Genomic DNA, 21,853 nt, shown 5'->3' on the forward strand with positions numbered 1-21,853 from the left:
ATGACTGTAGCATTCACAACTGTGCATTGTCCTCATCAGGCCTTGTAAGCTGAATAAATAGTTTTGGAGTCAGTTAAAGCGTCTGCAAGTTTGAAGTAGACAAAAGGAAATGCCAATGAGCTTGTCATTGGCCAGTGAGGGTAATACGGTAACGGTATGTAGATACTGAACTGATTGGCTACTGCAGCTTGTGGACTGGAAACCCCCTGAAAGATCAGCATTGAAAGAAACGAAAGTTGAGCCTAACTATTGATGCTGTTCAGAGTGGTGCGGAGGAAAAAAGAAACACAAAAGAACAGGAAAAGAATAAGACAAAGTGAGCCTGCTTTTCAAGACACTGGTCCTGCTTCAACAGTGATCCTGCGTCAAGTAAAGCTTAGCAGTGTTTAGCAGTCTGTAACTAACAGTTAGAGTTACAGGTTATGTCGTTGTCTTTTGTTTGAATTGTTTACGTGTCCGCTGTGCGGGGGAAATGATAATACAAGCGGAACTACGTAGCTAATACGGGGATCCTTATTGTAGCAACACACTTTTGGAGGGAAGGCAATTCTGCGCTGTGTTAGCTAAGTTTTCATGTCATCGGGTGTAGTTCATAAAGGTTGAAGAGTGTATGTTAGGATGAAGTGTAAATTCATGCCAGGAATAATACGTGTGAAGTTTGATTTCCTCCCTTCTGTAATAAGCAGCCAATGAGGTATTTTTTCCTTTATTCATGTGTTTAATCTGAACCCGTTATAACGCCGGTTAAACTGTTATGCATGTAAGCACTTCAGAGTTATACCAAGCTAATAAGTCACTCGTAAGATAAGGTTGTAAGAGTGTGCTTAACTGTATTTTTCATTTACTTTATAGTTCTCACAGAAGGTGATAATTCTGACTAAAACTACAGAATAAAGCCGCCAGTTAAAATCAAGGAACGGTTGTGCTCGTGGTTACTGAAGGGAGCTACAGTGAGAACTCAATGCTCTTCACGAGCAAGAGAGAAAGAAGAATCTCATCCAGCTGTAAAACGTCTACAAGATTCCCAAAACCTGGTTGACCCTGCCATCTGCCAGATAAGAGTTTTGCACCTACCTGCAAACTAAGAAGAAAATCTCCACATAAGGAAGCATCGTGAGGCAACATAAGGTCAAGACTAACAGGAAAGTCAGACACGTAAGTACAAGTCAAGGTGTTTGAAGGTGGTCCTAGCCTTGTGAACAGTTAATAAGAGACTTTAAGATTACAATTCGTAAGGACTGGAGATAGTTGTCTATTTCATAAAGACTCTGGTATTATGCATTTGCTCTTTCTATCCTCTTGAAACTCTAGGGGCGCAATTTCATTTTTGGATGAAAAACGTTCCCGTTTTAAACAAGATATTTTGTCACAAAAAGATGCTCGACTATGCATATAATTGATAGCTTTGGAAAGAAAACACTCTGAATTTTCCTGAACTGCAAAGATATTGTCTGTGGGTGCCCTAGAACGGGAGCTACAGGCAAAACCAAGATGAAACGGCAACCAGGAAACCAGCAGGATTTTTGAGGCTCCGTTTTCCATTGTCTCCTTATATGGCTGTGAATGCGAGAGGAATGAGCCTGCCCTTTCTGTCGTTTCCCCAAGGTGTCTGCAGCATTGTGACGTATTTGTAGGCATATCATTGGAAGATTGACCATAAGAGACTACATTTTCCAGGTGTCCGCCCGGTGTCCTCCGTCGAAATTGGTGCGTCTTTTTCAGCTGCTGGTATTTTTCCATGTGATTCTGAGGGGAAAGCAGGCTTCCACGAACTGCATATCAATGAAGAGATATGTGAAAAAAAACACCTTGAGGATTGATTCTAAACAATGTTTGCCATGTTTCGGTCGATATTATGGAGTTAATTCGGAAAAAGTTTGACGTTTTGGTGACTGAATTTTCGGTTTGTTTCGGTAGCCAAATGTGATGTACAAAACGGAGCGATTTCTCCTACACAAAGATTCTTTCAGGAAAAACTGAACATTTGCTATGTAACTGAGAGTCTCCTCATTGAAAACATCCGAAGCTCTTCAAAGGTAAATGATTTTATTTATTTGGTTATCTGGTTTATGTGAAAATGTTGCGTGCTAAATGCTACTCAAAATGCTAAGCTAGCTTAGCATACTCTTACACAAATTAGTGATTTGCTATGGTTCAAAAGCATATTTTGAAAATCTGAGATGACAGTGTTGTTAGGAAAAGGCTAAGCTTGAGAGCAGGCGCATTATTTTCATTTTATTTGCGATTTTCAGAAATCGTTAACATTGCGTTATGCTAATGAGCCTGAGGCTTTATTCACGATCCCGGATCCGGGATGGGGAGTATCAAGAGGTTTGTATCGCTAGTATGTGTATTACTGGAAAAATATTATTTGATACTTACTAAATATATATATATATATATAGTTACAAACATTAAGGGTCAGCGTACACCTATTAATTCTATTTTCACCTGTAAGTTAATAATGTAATTGTTTGGTAAGGTGTTTGTTCAAGCCTTTGTTACAAGCATTATACATGTTTATACCACGTACTAAGGTTTAAATTACAGCGAATTAGAGTATAAATCACCTACTCACTTATCCAAACCTTAGCTCAAATTGATTTGACTTGACTTAGAATGTCAGAAAGAGGTAGTTTCACTAAAGGTGATAGATATGGGGTGGGTCAAGTTGAGCAGCTGCAGCAACACCTCGCAAACTTCGAGCCTTCATCAGAACAAACAGAACAGCAGGAAGAGGCCCAGACTGGTGTGGAGTCACTTCGGCCAGTGAATGATGATACAGAGGCTGCTAATGAGATAGCACAACAAGAGCCACGAAAAGGTGAGAGGGTCCTCAGGTTAACTGAAAAGGGCAGAGAACTGCGCGACGAAAGGTGGAGACAGCTCGAACATCGTTTCAGGGTCAGCTATGAGAAGTGGAAGGCTCTGGTAAAGGAAGCAAAACTGTCACTGACAGGCTGTTGCTCTGAAGACCTACGAGAAGACCTCTTAAACAAGATTAGCCATACCTCTACAGAGCTATGTAAATTTGCGTCAAATCGACATTCCCGACAACTATATACGACGCAGAGTTGATACTTGTGAAGCAGTTACAATGTCTATTATCAAGACTGTAAGGTGTCATTTAAAAGGCAGGGAAGAAGGTCAAAGTAACCAGATAGAGTTGCACTGGAAGGACAGCAATTCCTTGTGCATGTCCGAACTCTCACATAAGTCAAGTCTCAACTATCAGCACTCAAGTGCTTCCTCCCAGTCTCAAAGCAACTCAAAGGTCAACTCCAGACGCTCAAGCGTGTCATCTGTCAAGAGACAAGAGGCTGCGGCGGAAGTTGCTGCTAACCAAGCAGCTTTAGAAGTAATGATTAAGCAAGAACGCCAACTAGAAGAGCTTCAGAGACTTGAAGATGAAGATAAGAAGAGGACAGCGGAGCAAGAAGCTGATGCTGTGAAACGCGGCTTAGAAGAAGCTAGGCTGCGAGTCAAGTTAGAGGTAGAAAATGCTGCCAGACGAAGGACGCTAGAAGACAAGCGTAGAGAGTTAAAGCGCCTAGAAGGGCTCAAGAAACTAAATGCTGCCAAGGCGCGAATACTAGTGTATGAGCAAGATGAAAACTCAGAGGACGAGAAAAGAGAACTACTCTCTAACTGCAAATCTGTGAAAGAAGTCATGCACAGAAGTGGCTCATTTCACAGTCTCTCACCACAACATGTTGTGACAAGCACACAGCAAGAAGATGGCACCAAGACCATGTTCAGGTTACTAGCGGAATCAATCAGTGAAAGCCGCCTCCCCATACCAGAACCAGTAACATTCAATGGAGAACTCGTTCACTGACTGGAAGGTCTGGAAGGTCTCTTTTCAGACTCTGATAGACAGGAAGAACATACCAGCAACTGAGAAGATATATTACTTGAGAAAATATATTGGTGGGCCTGCCAAGAAAGCCATCAAAAGTTACTTTATGTTAGGAACAGAGTCAGCCTACTATGCTGCATGGACCATTCTTGAAGAAAGGTACAGAAACAAATTCCTCATCGCCAAGTCCTTCAGAGATAAGCTCAATGCATGGCCTAAGATAGGATCCAAGGACAGTCTTGAACTTAGAGACCTTGTAGACTTTCTCCGCAGCTGTGAGGCTGCTATGTCTCAGAATAAAGGCCTGGAGGTGCTTAATGACTGTAATGAAAACCAAAAGATCCTCGCTAAACTTCCAAATTGGCTAACTTCAAGATGGAATAGAAAGGTCATAGACATCTTAGAAGAAACTGAGATCTTTCCAAGCTTCAGTCAGTTTGTGAAGTTTCTCACGAGAGAAGCAAAGATTGCTTGCAATCCTGTGACATCCCTTCATGCTTTGAAACCAAGCGAAGATGGAAAACCTAAGACGCCAAGGATTCAAAGCCCCGGAGCAAGGGTATTAGCAACTAACTCTGATGAGAAAGATACTGTCACTAGTTGTGTCTTCTGTGAGAAGTCAGGTCACAGTCTCCACAAATGCTGGAAGTTCATGGATAAGCCCACCGCAGAGCGACAGAAGTTTGTTCAAGAGAATAAATTGTGCTTTGGCTGTTTAAGGCCTGGGCATCGCTCGAAAGATTGTGATAACAGGAACACCTGCGACACGTGTCAGAGGAGGCATCCATCCTGCCTGCACGAAGATCGTACTAAAGAAAGGTGAAGGGATAGGAAGACCCCACATGATAAGGGGACAAGAGCGTCAAGTGAGGCCATATCTAACAGAGTCGTAAGGGACATTAACAACACTCACACCTCCACAATCATTCCAGTATGGGTGTCAACTACAAGTGAGCCAGATTGTGAAGTTCTTGTGTATGCACTTCTTGACACCCAGAGCGACACCACTTTTATCCTTGAAGAGACAACAAATGCTCTCAATACAAGGAAGGAGCCAGTCCAACTGAAACTCTCTACAATGGCTTCAAGGAATACCATTGTGCCCTGCCAGAAGATCTCTGGTTTGCAGGTTAGAGGGCTTTACTTGGAGAAGAAAATCCCTCTGCCAACGACCTACTCGAGAGAGTTTATTCCTGCAAACAGAGATCATATTCCTACTCCAGAGACTGCAAGAGCATGGTCTCATCTTGAACACATTGCAGAGGAGATTGCTCCTCAACAGAGCTGTATTGTCGGTCTCTTAATTGGCTACAACTGCTCCCAGGCTTTCCTTCCAAGAGAAATTGTGTCTGGTAAGGGAAATCAGCCTTTTGCTCAGAGAACAGATCTTGGCTGGAGCATAGTCGGCTATGGAAATCCATGTATCGACTATGGCGACCCTATTGGAGTGAGTCATCGGGTTATCGTTAGACAGGTGATGCCAAGCCTTCAATCTTTTACCAACCTCACAAATCAAGTACACTATGTTTGTAGAACACGCGTAAGAGAGGTAATCACAACACTAGACATTATCAAGACGCTTGAATCTGACTTCAACGAGAGAGCTGCAGAAGAGGACCTCATATCTCAAGAGGATATCCGGTTTCTGAAGAAAATGAAAGAGGGCATCAGACATAAGGACAATGGACCTTATGAGATGCCGCTGCCGTTTAAGGAAGAAAGACTCAATCTGCCGAACAATAAAACATGTGCAGTTCACCGACTCAAGTGCCTGGAAAGGAGGCTAAGGAGAGACAAGCAGTACTACAAGGACTACACAACATTCATGGAAGAGACTATAGCTTGTAGAGATGCTGAGAAGGTCTCTAAAGAGGAAATTAACAAGCATCCAGCATGGTACATCCCGCACCATGGAGTTTATCACCCACAAAAGCCTGGGAAGATACGAGTCGTCTTTGACTGCTCAGCTAAGTTTCGAGAGACGTCCTTGAATGATCATCTCCTTACCGTTCCAGAGTTGACAAACACATTGCTGGGCGTCCTTTATCATTTTCGTAAGGGTCCAGTTGCAATCATGTGTGACGTAGAGCGCATGTTCCACCAGTTTCATGTGAAAGCAGAAGACCAAGATTATCTACGGTTCCTTTGGTGGGAGAACGGAGATCTAGAGTCTCAACCCTCAGTGTATCGTATGAAGGTCCACTTGTTCGGCGCAGCTTCATCTCCTGGTTGCGCCAACTATGGTCTCAAACATCTTGCTGCCGAAGGACGAGGAAGCTTCAGCGAGAAGTCTATCCAGTTCATAGAAAGGAACTTTTATGTTGATGATGGGTTGACGAGCGTATCGTCTGAAGCTGAAGCGGCCCAGCTGGTGAAAGAAGCAAGAGAGCTTTGCAGCATCGGCAAACTTCGGTTGCACAAGTTTATCTCTAACAGCAAGGAAGTTATAGCCACAATTCCCAAGGAAGAACGTGCCGAGGGTGCCAAAGACCTGGATATGGCTCTGGGTGAACCACACATGGAGAGAGCGCTTGGTGTACTGTGGTGTGTCGCATCAGACGAGTTCCAGTTTAGAGTAGTTGTCAAGGAACGCCCACTCACAAGAAGAGGAGTGTTGTCTACAGTAGCCTCTGTATATGATCCTCTTGGGTTTGTGGCACCCTTTGTCCTGGCAGGGAAGCAGATCTTGCAGAGGATGTGTCGTGACAAAATCGACTGGGATGACCCCCTTCCAGATGACCTACGTTCCCAATAGGAATTCTGGCTCCAAGGTCTACAAAACTTGTCTGAAGTAAGGATCCAACGAAGCCACTTGCCATCAAGTTTCAAGGAGGTGCAGAGTTATGAGCTCCATCACTTCTCTGACGCTAGTACCTCAGGTTATGGAGAGTGCTCATACCTCAGAACAATCAGCACCGCAGGAGATGTTCATTGCTCCCGAGTTATGGGGAAGTCGAGAGTCGCCCCCTCCAAGGTTACGACCATACCACGACTGGAACTTTCAGCAGCGGTGGTAGCTGTTCGAACAAGTGACATGCTCAAAAAGGAGCTAGAGATACAAGGTCTACAGGAATACTTCTGGACAGACTCAAAGGTAGTTATTGGCTACATCAACAATGAAGCCAGAAGATTCCACGTCTTTGTAGCTAACCGCATTCAACGCATTAAGCAAAGCACAGATCCCGAACAATGGAGATATGTGACCTCTGAAGAGAATCCTGCGGATCATGCTTCCAGAGGTCTCACATCAGAACAGCTCATGGCTTCCAACTGGTTCACAGGTCCAGACTTTCTTTGGCATGAAACACTTCCCAAAGGACAAGTCAAGGGGGAAGAGTTCTCAGACAATGATCCAGAGCTGAAATCCCTGGTCCATGATACCCAAGCAAAGGAAGAAAGATCATTACTAGATCACCTTCAAAAGTTCTCAGACTGGGCAAGAGTGGTAAAAGCTATTGCCAGGCTCAAACGACGTGTCAAGGAAGCCATAGGCTTAAAATTGAGGTCCAGTGTAGCTACAAGCATAGAAGAAAGGAGAGCGGCAGAGCTCACCATTATAAAGATGGTTCAAGAAGCAGCCTTCTCCCATGAGATACACAACCTTAGGCACCAGAAAGACATCAAGACCAAAGATAAAGCAAGCAAGTTGCATAAATTGAGTCCATTTCTGGATGAGCAAGGTATCCTCAGGGTGGGAGGTCGCTTGGTTCATGCAACTCTTCATTCCCATGTGAAGCATCCTGCAATCCTGCCAAGAGATAGCCACTTGTCAGTGCTGCTCGTCAAGCACTATCATGAAAGAGTACGACACCAAGGACGTGGAATGACGATCAATGAGCCACGATCCAACAGTATATGGATCCTAGGATGCAGCAATGCAGTTTCCTCTCACATCTACAAATGTGTGAAATGCAGGAAATTCAGAAGATGTACAGAAGGGCAAAGGATGGCAGATCTTCCGAAGGAACGCATGGAGACCGCGCCTCCCTTCACATACTGTGGGATGGACTGCTTTGGACCTTTCTATGCCAAGGACGGAAGAAGAGAGTTAAAGCGTTATGGGCTCCTACTCACTTGCATGGGCTCCCGAGCAGTTCACATTGAAATGCTTGATGACTTAACCACGGACGCTTTTATCAATTCCCTGCGTTCATTCATTGCCATACATGGTAATGTTCGTCAAATCAGATGTGATCAAGGCAGCAACTTCATTGGCGCAAGACGCGAGTTTGTGAATGCCCTGAAAGAAATGGATCAAACACGACTGAAGGAACTTGGATGCGAGTTTATCATGAACACCCCATCTTCAAGTCACATGGGTGGTGTTTGGGAAAGGCAAATCTGCACAATACGAAGTGTCTTAACATCCACTCTTGATCAGTCAGATGGAAGACTCGACACCGCTTCTCTGCGTACCTTTCTCTATGAAGTCATGGCGATTTTAAATAGTAGGCCCCTAACTACGGAATATCTGAATGATCCATTAGGTCCAGAACCTCTCACGCCAAATCACATCTTAACAATGAAGTCCACAGTTATCTTACCGCCACCTGGACAGTTCATCAAGGAAGATATTTATCTCCGCAAGAGATGGCGCAGAGTACAATTGTTAGCCAATGAATTCTGGACAAGGTGGAAGAAAGAGTACCTCCTAAACCTCCAACACAGACAGAAATGGAGTAAAGACAGAAGAAATGCAAGGATTAATGACATTGTCATTTTGCAAGATGATACTGCACCACGCAACCAGTGGAAATTGGCAAAGGTTACAGAAGTGTACCCTGGACAGGATGGCCGGGTGAGAAGATTCAAGTTACTGATCAGCGACTCAGCCCTAGATGAGAGAGGTAAACGCATCACCAAACCCACCTATCTGGAGAGGCCCATCCATAAGACAGTCACCCTCCTGGAAGCCGATCAAGAAACCTGCAGACCCCTTTCACAGAAATCACCGGTGATTGGTGGGAGTGTAACTGACAGTTAGATTTACAGGTTATGTCCTTGTCTTTTGTTTGAATTGTTTACGTGTCCGCTGTGCGGGGGAAATGATAATACAAGCGGAACTTGTAATACGGGGATCCTAATTGTAGCAACACACTTTTGGAGGGAAGGCAATCCTGCGCTGCGTTAGCTAAGTTTTCATGTCATCGGGTGTAGTTCATAAAGGTTGAAGAGTGTATGTTAGGATGAAGTGTGAATTCATGCCAGGAATAATACATGTGAAGTTTGATTTCCTCCCTTCTGTAATAAGCAGCCAATGAGGTATTTTTTCCTTTATTCATGTGTTTAATCTGAACCCGTTATAACGCCGGTTAAACTGTTATGCATGTAAGCACTTCAGAGTTATACCAAGCTAATAAGTCACTCGTAAGATAAGGTTGTAAGAGTGTGCTTAACTGTATTTTTCATTTACTTTATAGTTCTCACGGAAGGTGATAATTCTGACTAAAACTACAGAATAAAGCCGCCAGTTAAAATCAAGGAACGGTTGTGCTCGTGGTTACTGAAGGGAGCTACAAGTCTTCAACTTGACCATAAGTACTTTATTATTAATGTTCCATGTCATGTATAAAACACTCCTAGACCCTGTCGCACAGGCTGGTGAAACTCAGCCTGACTTATTTGCTCTAATGCAGACAGCAGCACCATCAATCAAGCAATGGTGTAAAGTACTAAAGTAAAAATACTTTAAGGTACTACAAATGTAGTTTTTTGGGGGTATCTTTACTTTGCTTTACTATTTATATTTTTGACAACTTTTACTTTTACTTCACTACATTCCTAAAGAAAATGATGTACATTTGACTCCATACATTTTCCCTGAAACCCAAATGTACCCGTTACATTTTGAATGCGTATCATGACATAAAATAGTAATTCGTACACTTATCAAGAGAACATTTACAATTTGTAAGTCGCTCTGGATAAGAGCGTCTGCTAAATGACTTAAATGTAATGTAAATGTAAATGTAAACATCACTCGCCATCTCAACTGCCTCTGATCTGGCAGTCTCACTAAACACAAATGCTTTGTTTGTAAATGATGTCTGAGTGTTGGAGTGTGACCCTGGCTATCTGTAAATGATGTCTGAGTGTTGGAGTGTGACCCTGGCTATCCATAAATTTAAAAAAAACAAGAATGTTGTGATGTCTGGTTTGCTTAATATAGAATTTTAAATTATTCATAATATAACTTTAACTTTTGATACTTAATTATATTTTAGCAACTACATTATTTTTTCAACTTAAGTATATTTAAAACCAAATACTTTTACTCAAGTAGTATTTTACTGGGTGACTTTCACTTTTACTTGAGTCATTTTCTATTAAGGGATCTTTACTTGAGTCATTTTCTATTAAGGGAGCTTTACTTGAGAATGTAGTACTTTTTCTACCACTGCAATCAGAGAAAGTTTCTGTGCTGGGTGGTGTTTCCCTGTTGCAACTTGTGGCAATCCTTCATCACAATGCTCTTTGCATTATCTTTAATGTTGTATTTAATATCAACAGACTGACATGACCTTGGCTAATCCTCTCTAGTTTCAGACCGTTTTAAGTGATACCCAAGGTGGGATGGGCAAACAAGGAATGTTATCCTCAAAATGTAAATGTAGGAAGTCAGTTTGTTTGGCAGGGTGATGTGTATCTTACAGTAAGTAGTGCAGTAGGTCATAATTAATTCAGGGTGATACTGTTAGTTTGTTGTCATATTTAGACACATTGTCTTTTCTGCAATATAGAGCCATATACAGTGCCTTGCGAAAGTATTCGGCCAATAAATGTCGTTCCACTTCATGATTGTGTCCCACTTGTTGTTGATTCTTCACAAAAAAATACAGTTTTATATCTTTATGTTTGAAGCGTGAAATGTGGCAAAAGGTCGCAAAGTTCAAAGGGGCCGAATACCTTCGCAAGGCACTGTATATGGTGACTCCTACTCAAAGGATAATGAACCAATGGCTTAACGCAGCAGAGTGTTAGGGTCTGTTGGAAATGATCAATCCAAGGAAATATAGTGCAGTGTTCAGTCAAAAAGGATATTGACAACAATAGTTTGTTGTCGATTTTTTTAAAGTGATCAGAGGACACCCTCCATTCAGAGATTGGGAATATTTGACCTACAGAGGATTTTTGCTGGTTTTTACTGAGAACAGAACTCAGAACCAACCTTTCACGATGGAAAACTACCAGAGCAGATGGTGCTATATTACTATGAGGACCGTTATCTATGCGAGCCAGGTCAGCTATGCATGGCCCGAGAGAGAACTACTTGACCTGCAACTGACTTCAACACTTCCATAAATTCCTGTTGACCTGCAAGTAAAGTGTTTGGTCCCACACAATGTTTTGTGTTTACTTATACTTATGATCAGATGACAACTGCTCAAGATGGCGTGGAAAACACTTTTAATCAGGCTCAATGTAACACTGTGGAAGGATAAGGGCCCCTATTTAGGCACACACAGATAGGGGTCTAGCCTGTTAAGGCTCTGGACAATACTGCCCCCTTTGGATGAATTGCGTGCCCATAGTAAACTGAAAAAAATCTGTCCAAAATTGCTAATATATGCATATAATAATAATTATTGAATAGAAAACACTCTAAAGCTTCTAAAACCGTTTGAATTATGTCTGTATGTATAGCAGAACTCACAGGGCAGCCAATCTCCCAAACTAGTTTTCTCATCAGGAAAGTTGGGCCAACTTTGACGTCATCGCCCCCACCCTTCCCAACCAGCTATGGATCTGGGAACAGTTTCTATGTCTTCCGCGAGTTGTCTTCTATCAGTAGAGCATTTAATTGTGCAAATCCCGCAAGCTTTGACCCTTTGGCAGGCAAAATACTGGGTGTCGTGAGAAAATAGATGCGCGTTCTGGCGCGAATTGTACACAGTCATTCCTTCGTTCCAGATTGTCTGAGAGGAGTTGCTTTTGTCCGGTCGAATCGCCAATTGTTTTGTACGTTAATAACATCCTAAAGCTTGATTCTGCACTTAGTTTGACCAGTTTAGTCGACATATAATATGGAATTTTGAAGTTTTGATGCGCAACCCCTCGGGACCAGAAGTAATTTTGGATGCATTTCAGCTGGAACTTGTCGCATTTGCTAATACAAAGACACACGACTTGAAACCAAACGCTGTTTTGGGTAATTATGACTCCTTCCACTACATTCTGATCGAAGACCATCAAAGGTAAGGGAATATTTATGTTGTAATTTTGTGTTTCTGTTGACTCCAACATAGCGGAGAAATATTGCTTATGTCTGAGCGCCGTCTCAGATTATTGAATAGTAAACGATTTATGTAACATTAAAAAGAAATGTGACAAAGCGATTGCATTAAGAAGCAGTGTATCTTTCTAACTATATGTAGAACATGTATATTTATGTATATTGTATATTGCTGTTATCTGGCGTTATCTGGCGGAGTTATCTATAATTTCTCCGGACATTTTTTAGCATTTTCTGAACATGGCGTCAATGTAAACGGAGATTTATGGATATAAATGGCATATTATTGAAAAAAACATAAATGTACTGTGTAACATGTCCTATTACTGACATCTGAAGAAGATTTTCAAAAGGTTAGTGAATTATTTTTCTTTTAATCCTGCGTTTGTGTTTGCATCTTTTGTTCGACAAAATGGCTACATATCGTCTGTGTCTTTGTGGTGGTTTGACATACATATGTGCTATGTTTTCACCGTAAAACATTTTAGAAATCTGATTCGCTGGGTAGATGAACAAGGTGTTTATCTTTCATTTGAGCTATTGGACTTGTTAATGTGTGGAGGTTAAATATTTCTAAGAATATGTTTGCATTCTGTGCGCCACTTTTTGAGTTGAGGGGGGGGGGGGGGTGCCCTTGGGGAATGTGTAGCGTGAACACGCTGGGGGTGCCCTTTTTCCCCACATATAAGAAAAGTGTCTTTTCAGATTGGTGGTGTTTCTTACAGGGGTATTCTGCAAACCAAACAACAACAAATAACATAAAAAAAAATCACCATGTTTTTTTTGTCTCTCTACTGTAGGCTACACTAATCTTTTAAGTCAACATTCATTCAGAACAATTAGCTTTCAATCAAGACAAAATGTTACTCTTAAAAAGTATCAAAAGAAAGTTGGATAATGAAAATCAAAATTTCAAGGAAGAATGTACAGAGAGAAGAAAATGTCCCTGTTTGCAAACAATTAAATCTCAGAGATCATTATGAATCTAAGCCTGTATCTTTCAAAGTGGCCTTCCTGCCCGAGACAGAGGCCCAGGTAGAAACACTGAAGCATTAACGGCAAGCTGATATATTCTGTCACTTAAACAGGCTAAAAGTGCAGTTATAAGTAAGAGGGAACAGTCGTAGACATGGTGGAAAAACTTGAGGCCTTTACTAGGAAGATTGAGTTGTTCGATTTGGATTAATAATCAGGAAGGCTACTGCACTTCAGCACAGTGAATAAACGACAGGGAGAGTGACCATGTCCAGCATTGTCAAAGATGTGATTTCAAGATTATCAACCAGCTGAGGGACAACTTCTCCACCAGATTTGGCTGAGATTTGAAGACTGTACCATGCCCACGGATATCATTGCGTTTTTACGTGATCCTCTCACAGTCCGCACAGGTGGAGAATTCTCCTCCCTTGTTAAGAAAACGATACCCTCGCAGGGATGTGCTCAGGAGTGCGGAGGCCTTGTAGCGTTTTGGGTGGCATGCTCAGAGGAATACAGCACAATAAAGAAACTTGCATTTTATTTTCTAACAATGTTTGGATCGATTTACACCTGCAAGTCCTCATTTGCCTCTATGAACACAATATAGATTCATGACAGGAAAAATATTTCATATAAGTTAATCGAGGACTGCCTGCACATCAAAATCACATCCATCTCCCATTGAGTAAGTAACTTATTGGCCTATATGACTGTATTTAGTAAATACTAACATTATTCTGAGTGCTTATCCAGGGATATTTAGGTCTCAAGCTGACAGTATTTTCTGTTCTGTCATTACACGTCTATCCGGATACAGACATTCAGATACAGACATTGAGCTACAGACGTCGCCTTATTTCTTTAAATTATGGTTTTATGTTGGATGCTACATTTTTGTCCAATTGCAATTGTAAGTAGTCCTCATAAAAAATCCTACTTCTATTAGGTCAAATATGTTTTCATTGTGAAAGATGATGTTAAGCCTCATAGCCAACCTCAGCCAGTATTTCATATAGGCCTAGACTCTGAAGAAATATACTTCAAGCCCTGGTGTTGTTTGTAAAGTCAAATTAAAATGAAGATTAGTGTTGAACTGGTGTAGGTTTTTTATATATGTTGCTGTGCTACATTTGCATAGCAAGACTCTTACTAGAGCTTGTGAATTCAAAATAGATTTTAATACAGAGTAGCAAAGCCGTGCTGATCCATGGAACAACCAACTTATCTGAGCACAGAGCTCTGCCTTTATAGCTTTGCAGCCTCACACACAGCATATGGTACACCCCATATGTAAATGCAATCACTCCCCTTGTCCTTCCACCACCATTATCTTTTAGTCTGAGTTCTTGCTTGTTCACGCCTAGTAACGCCCACATCTGCTTCAGGTTAGATTATAATGGTGGCAGGACCCCTTATGTAATACAAAAAATAATACATTTATTGCATACTTCACGTTTCACATGTTGGTCATTTTGCTACCATCCTCCCTCCACGTTCTCCTGTTATTAGTATGTCCAGATGTAACAAATTTAATTATGGCCTTAGCTAATGTACTCATGTACATTGTTTTAATGTAATCATTGGCGTGTTTGTTTTGCCCAGAAGCAACAAATGCACTAGATGATATCATTTATACTTCCTGTTAATGTGATTATTGTCCTGTTTTCTCAGCATAGCAACTGCACCTAGTTACATTGCATTAACTCCCACACAAGTTAGCTATATTTTCAGTACCAGGCGCTGTTCACCTCCTATTGATTGCGCCGCGGTTGCAGCTTTACGTTTCACCACCACAAAATGGTCCGGCAACTTTTTTATTAATTCACTGTGTCCTGCATTCTCTCTCCACATGAATGAAGTTAAAATGTAACTTTTTCATTATTTAGGTAGGGGCCAAATCATTTTGCTGGCATGCCAGATTTGGCCCGCGGGCCGCCAGTTGGGGAACCATGCCCTAAGGAAAGGGACTCTCCTCCCAGGGCTGGGTAAACGAGACCTTTCCTTCCCTGCTGAGTGAGAACACAGAACGTTTCAGCCAGTCAGGCAAGGAGCCACAGCACCTAGCCCCGCCCTCACTCTCCATTCGAACTGAATTATAAAAGCGTGGCTCGAATAATGGCCACTGCCGAACGAAATCCTTCTGCTGCTCAGACATAAGCGTAGTTGGTAACTGGAAAGCACCCTTGCTTACCTTCAGATTGTAATTGTGACACATAGGCCTATGTTTTATCCCTACTCACTAAGAAAGTTTCCTATCAATTGAAATGATAGATGGTGCCCTGTTTATGGTGGAATATAGAAAACACATTTTAAATTACACCATTAGTTATCCAATTAAATAGACATTATCATAATGTTAGGCCACTCCTCTACACCAGTAATTAAAATATTCATGCAAGTAGACCACTGATTGACCAGCTCATCCTCCTCAGGAGTATGGCATCATACTCTGAGGAAAAAGCAACCATTGTTTTAAATGTCTGTTTGAGATACAAGTTTAAGGTGTTATTTTTTAATATTTATATATATGCTTTGGCCATATATGAGTATAAGATGAGTCAACATTATTTGGGTATAACTGTCTATTTTCACTGGACAGTTACTTTAAGTTGAATAATGTTGTTGTTTTTTATGATGGGAGGGTCGGGAGCAGGTGACTGGCTTCAATATTCTTTCATTGGTCACCTAAGTAAAGATGTTGCTAGAGTGCTGACCAACTTTTCAACATGTGCTCAAGCTGTAAATTCTCAAAGTATTTTGAGCTCTTAGTTTACTGACAGACTAGCTCTGGTCCAGAGCTTTTGCTGTCCCACATTCCTAATCTCAACAGGCATGGGATTTGAACCAGCAACCCTGTGGGCAATGGTTCACCTCTTTAACCTTTGGGTTGTACAGTACATTTTTATGGTAGCCTACATATTAAATTGCTGACTGAGTAAACGCAGACTGACACTTCTTCTTTCTCCAATAGTTTCCAAACATCCCACATCACTCTGTGTTACTGTATGTTGGTGGTTTCAGAAGACACATTAGTTCTCGTTCGTTAGACTAATGTTTGCCTTTTTGGTATTTTAAACTTTTCTTCCAAATTTTCCTCAGACAACGCTGAAGTGAGAACAGAACATGGACGTGTTTGTGCGCCATAACCACAGAGGACACCAGGAGTTTGCTGTCCAGGCCGAGCACTTGAAACTGCCGTACCTAGGACTGAGACTGAAAGCTCAGGGCATTCACAACAAGTACCTCTTCAAAGACAACATCCCAGAATACCCAAGGCCAGAGTTCTGGGTTTCCCAGCTCAGACACGACACGAATGAAGGCGGGCTATTTGGCATAGCCGTCGAAAGCAATGGGGGGTTCTGTGCTAGGGACCGAGAAGAGGGGCCAGAGGACCCAGAAGAGGGGCCAGAGGGTTTGGACCTGCTGTGGTGGAGCTTGTCTTTGGGAGCAGAGGAGATGGCCTCGGCTGAACAACGTCTGCTCCAGACCAGGTACCCTGACAGGACAGAGGAGCAGGCCAGGGAGCAGAAATCCTTCCTGCAGAGGTTCGCAACCTCACCTGCCTTCCTGGACACCTCTCGGCTGGGCTCCTACCGCTTCACCTTCCCCCTGGAGGAGCTGCTTAAGAGATACCGGGAACAGGTACTGAAGTCTTGTTAATGGAACTGTTAAAACATCTGTAGAATAAACATACAGGACTGCTGGGTACATACCGAGACCATATGAGAATTTGTGGTCAAATAATTTAAAGAAACAAGAGCATGTAATTTAATGATATTGAAGGTGTTTGTCTTTTTTTTAGCTATGCGTTGGACACGAGCCAATCCTGCGTGTGTATGAGACAGTCCTGTACAAACAGGAGGTTATGTACTCAGTGCTAGTCCACAGTCACTTCAACAACGACCTCTTTGAGAAGTACCCTCTCCTCCAGGACAATGACGATGGAGTCTGCGCTTACAGAGATGGACAAATCATTTGGAGACCCGAGGCCATGTGTGAGACACACAGGTTAGAGTGGGCACAACTTTTACTGGGGACGGGGGGGGGACATGACCCCTCCACATTCTGAAATTGGATGTTTGTTCCCCCCAGTTTTATCATTGCACTGTGATACAAAACGTGGCACCGGTGGGCTTTAGGACAATGTGGAAGCCTTAGAGCGGTTATCCCCCCCCACTTCTAAAACCAAATTGCGCCCCTGGTATAATTCACAGATCAATGTAAACAATGTGCAGACTCAAAACATTTCCATGCAATGCTAAATATGTCAGTTACTGTAGATGTAATGTAGCAATAATAGGTACAAAAATCACTCTCAATTATATAGCATGGGATGCTTTAATTACAATTTGAATTGATTCACACTTTTTGCATCCTTTCCACAGCTTCAAACTGGTGCCAAAGCCCTACCAGAACCAGGATGTAGCCCACCTGATCCCTGATCCACAGAAACACCAGTTCTACGTTTGGGACAACATTGCTGTAGCGTTCCACATGGACGGTTCACAGGTTAGATTTCACATCAACTCTATTGATTGGATCAACAATGTTTGTACCGGAAAGTAACAGGGTTTAAAGGATTTAGTTCTAGCCCAACTCTAACACACCTGATTCAATTAAGCAACTAATTATCAAGACCTTTAGAAGTGTAATCTGTGTGTAAGTGGTGCCTGGAATAAAACCCCGCACACCCTGTGTCTCTCCAGGATAGGTTTTAAGACAACTGCTTTGTTGGTATAACTTTTAAAGGTACAACAATGTTGCCAAAGCAGCAAGATTTTACAATCAGCAATCAAAAGTCTAGTTATCAATTAAGATGATGAAAAATTCTGTTCCTCTCAGATGTTGAACTTCGATACGTACAATTTGAGACACCATCTGAGATTCTGTGAGCCAGGAACGCCATCAATTTCCCCCACCTGTGAGTTCACCACATACGAGGACGCCAAAGACATGGTCGACTGCTATTGGCCTTACTACCATACCCCCCTGTTCTGAAAAACTTACTACCACACCCCCCTGTTCTGATAAACTTACTACTACACCCCCCTGTTCTGATAAACTTAATACCACACCCCCTGTTCTAATAAACTTACTACCACACCCCCTGTTCTAATAAACTTACTACCACACCCCCTGTTCTAATAAACTTACTACCACACCCCCTGTTCTAATAAACTTACTACCACACCCCCCTGTTCTGATAAACTTACTACCACAACCCCTGTTCTAATAAACTTACTACCACACCCCCTGTTCTAATAAACTTACTACCAAACCCCCTGTTCTGATAAACTTACTACTACACCCCCCTGTTCTGATAAACTTACTACCACACCCCCCTGTTCTGATAAACTTACTACTACACCCCCCTGTTCTGATAAACTTAATACCACACCCCCTTTTCTAATAAACTTACTACCACACCCCCTGTTCTAATAAACTTACTACTACACGCCCCTGTTCTGATAAACTTACTACCACACCCCCTGTTCTGATAAACTTACTACCACACCCCCCTGTTCTGATAAACTTACTACTACACCCCCTGTTCTGATAAACTTAATACCACACCCCTGTTCTAATAAACTTACTACCACCCCCTGTTCTAATAAACTTACTACCACACCCCCTGTTCTAATAAACTTACTACCACACCCCCTGTTCTAATAAACTTACTACCACACCCCCCTGTTCTGATAAACTTAATACCACACCCCCTGTTCTAATAAACTTAATACCACACCCCCTGTTCTAATAAACTTACTACCACACCCCCTGTTCTGATAAACTTACTACCACACCCCCTGTTCTAATAAACTTACTACCACACCCCCTGTTCTAATAAACTTACTACCAAACCCCGCTGTTCTGATAAACTTACTACTACACCCCCCTGTTCTGATAAACTTAATACCACACCCCCTGTTCTAATAAACTTACTACCACACCCCCTGTTCTAATAAACTTACTACCACACCCCCTGTTCTAATAAACTTACTACCACACCCCTGTTCTAATAAACTTACTACCACACCCCCCTGTTCTGATAAACTTACTACCACACCCCCTGTTCTAATAAACTTACTACCACACCCCCTGTTCTAATAAACTTACTACCAAACCCCCTGTTCTGATAAACTTACTACTACACCCCCTGTTCTGATAAACTTACTACCACACCCCCTGTTCTGATAAACTTACTACTACACCCCCCTGTTCTGATAAACTTACTACCACACCCCCTGTTCTGATAAACTTACTACTACACCCCCCTGTTCTGATAAACTTAATACCACACCCCCTGTTCTAATAAACTTACTACCACACCCCCCTGTTCTGATAAACTTACTACCACACCCCCCTGTTGTGATAAACTTACTACTACACCCCCCTGTTCTGATAAACTTACTACCACACCCACCTGTTCTGATAAACTTACTACCACACCCCCCTGTTCTGATAAACTTACTACTACACCCCCCTGTTCTGATAAACTTAATACCACACCCCCTTTTCTAATAAACTTACTACCACACCCCCTGTTCTAATAAACTTACTACTACACGCCCCTGTTCTGATAAACTTACTACCACACCCCCCTGTTCTGATAAACTTACTACCACACCCCCCTGTTCTGATAAACTTACTACTACACCCCCCTGTTCTGATAAACTTAAAACCACACCCCCTGTTCTAATAAACTTACTACCACCCCCTGTTCTAATAAACTTACTACCACACCCCCTGTTCTAATAAACTTACTACCACACCCCTGTTCTAATAAACTTACTACCACACCCCCTGTTCTGATAAACTTAATACCACACCCCCTGTTCTAATAAACTTAATACCACACCCCCTGTTCTAATAAACTTACTACCACACCCCCCTGTTCTGATAAACTTACTACCACACCCCCTGTTCTAATAAACTTACTACCACACCCCCTGTTCTAATAAACTTACTACCAAACCCCCCTGTTCTGATAAACTTACTACTACACCCCCCTGTTCTGATAAACTTAATACCACACCCCCTGTTCTAATAAACTTACTACCACACCCCCTGTTCTAATAAACTTACTACCACACCCCCCTGTTCTCATAAACTTACTACCACACCCCCTGTTCTAATAAACTTACTACCACACCCCCTGTTCTAATAAACTTACTACCAAACCCCCCTGTTCTGATAAACTTACTACTACACCCCCCTGTTCTGATAAACTTACTACCACACCCCCCTGTTCTGATAAACTTACTACTACACCCCCCTGTTCTGATAAACTTAATACCACACCCCCTGTTCTAATAAACTTACCACCACACCCCCTGTTCTAGTAAACTTACTACCACACCCCCCTGTTCTGATAAACTTAATACCACACCCCCTGTTCTGATAAACTTACTACCACACCCCCTGTTCTAATAAACTTACTACCACACCCCCCTGTTCTGATAAACTTACTACTACACCCCCTGTTCTGATAAACTTACTACTACACCCCCCTGTTCTGATAAACTTACTACCACACCCCCTGTTCTGATAAACTTACTACTACACCCCCTGTTCTGATAAACTTAATACCACACCCCCTGTTCTAATAAACTTACTACCACACCCCCCTGTTCTGATAAGCTTACTACTACACCCCCCTGTTCTGATAAACTTACTACCACACCCCCTGTTCTAATAAACTTACTACCACACCCCCTGTTCTAATAAACTTAATACCACACCCCCTGTTCTAATAAACTTACTACCACACCCCCTGTTCTAATAAACTTACTACCACACCCCCTGTTCTAATAAACTTACTACCACACCCCCCTGTTGTGATAAACTTACTACTACACCCCCCTGTTCTGATAAACTTAATACCACACCCCCTGTTCTAATAAACTTACTACCACACCCCCTGTTCTAATAAACTTACTACCACACCCCCCTGTTCTGATAAACTTACTACTACACACCCCTGTTCTAATAAACTTACTACTACACCCCCCTGTTCTGATAAACTTACTACCACACCCCCTGTTCTAATAAACTTACTACCACACCCCCTGTTCTAATAAACTTACTACCACACCCCCCTGTTCTGATAAACTTAATACCACACCCCCTGTTCTAATAAACTTACTACCACACACCCCTGTTCTGATAAACTTACTACCACACCCCCCTGTTCTGATAAACTTACTACTACACCCCCCTGTTCTGATAAACTTAATACCACACCCCCTGTTCTAATAAACTTACTACCACACCCCCTGTTCTAATAAACTTACTACCACACCCCCCTGTTCTTATTTCTCCTATTTCTTGATTTGTTGTTTGGATTGTTTTCATGATTGTGTATTTGGATTGTATTTGCGAGACGTTCTACTGCACTGTTGGAGCTAGTAACACAATCTTTTCCATGCACCTGCCATAACACCTGCAAATCTGTGTACGTGACCAATAAACTTTGATTTGATGATGATTTTGAAGTCAGGTAAAGTTAAAATTGTTATTCTTTCAACATGCTTCACTGGTTTAAACCCAGTAAGCTACATGTGTTTTTGTTAGTCAGCATTAGTACATTCTTTGTCAGGTTTGAGAACATATTGCTTTTGTTAGTCAGCAGTACTATATTGTTTGTCAGGATTGAGAAAATATTGCTTTTGTTATTTTTGTGCCTTTGCTCTACAAGGAGCTAAAAGGACTCAAGTATTTTTTGTTAAGTTAGAATTTTTAAGAAAATAAATCTTCTACATTGGGACTAAACTATGTAGCCC

At 41.9% G+C, this 21,853-nt stretch overlaps 1 protein-coding gene across 4 annotated transcripts; it reads left to right on the forward strand.

Moving 5' to 3' along the window:
- Window positions 1-211: 211 nt before the first annotated feature.
- Window positions 212-18,347, forward strand: LOC135521729 (uncharacterized). Of its 4 annotated transcripts, none has more exons than XM_064947415.1 (6): window positions 212-316; window positions 853-1,155; window positions 16,170-16,712; window positions 16,873-17,078; window positions 17,456-17,579; window positions 17,913-18,347. In XM_064947415.1, exons 3-6 carry the CDS (start codon window positions 16,194-16,196, stop codon window positions 18,066-18,068), a joined length of 1,005 nt encoding a protein of 334 aa, XP_064803487.1. In that variant the 5' UTR covers window positions 212-316; window positions 853-1,155; window positions 16,170-16,193; the 3' UTR covers window positions 18,069-18,347. The 4 variants fall into 4 exon arrangements, with proteins under 4 accessions (XP_064803487.1, XP_064803488.1, XP_064803486.1 ...); XM_064947414.1 differs by having other exon boundaries at window positions 213-694; XM_064947416.1 differs by lacking the exon at window positions 853-1,155.
- Window positions 18,348-21,853: the final 3,506 nt, after the last annotated feature.

Source organism: Oncorhynchus masou, chromosome 30 (assembly GCF_036934945.1).
Source record: "Oncorhynchus masou masou isolate Uvic2021 chromosome 30, UVic_Omas_1.1, whole genome shotgun sequence".
NCBI classification, from domain to species: Eukaryota; Metazoa; Chordata; class Actinopteri; order Salmoniformes; family Salmonidae; genus Oncorhynchus; species Oncorhynchus masou.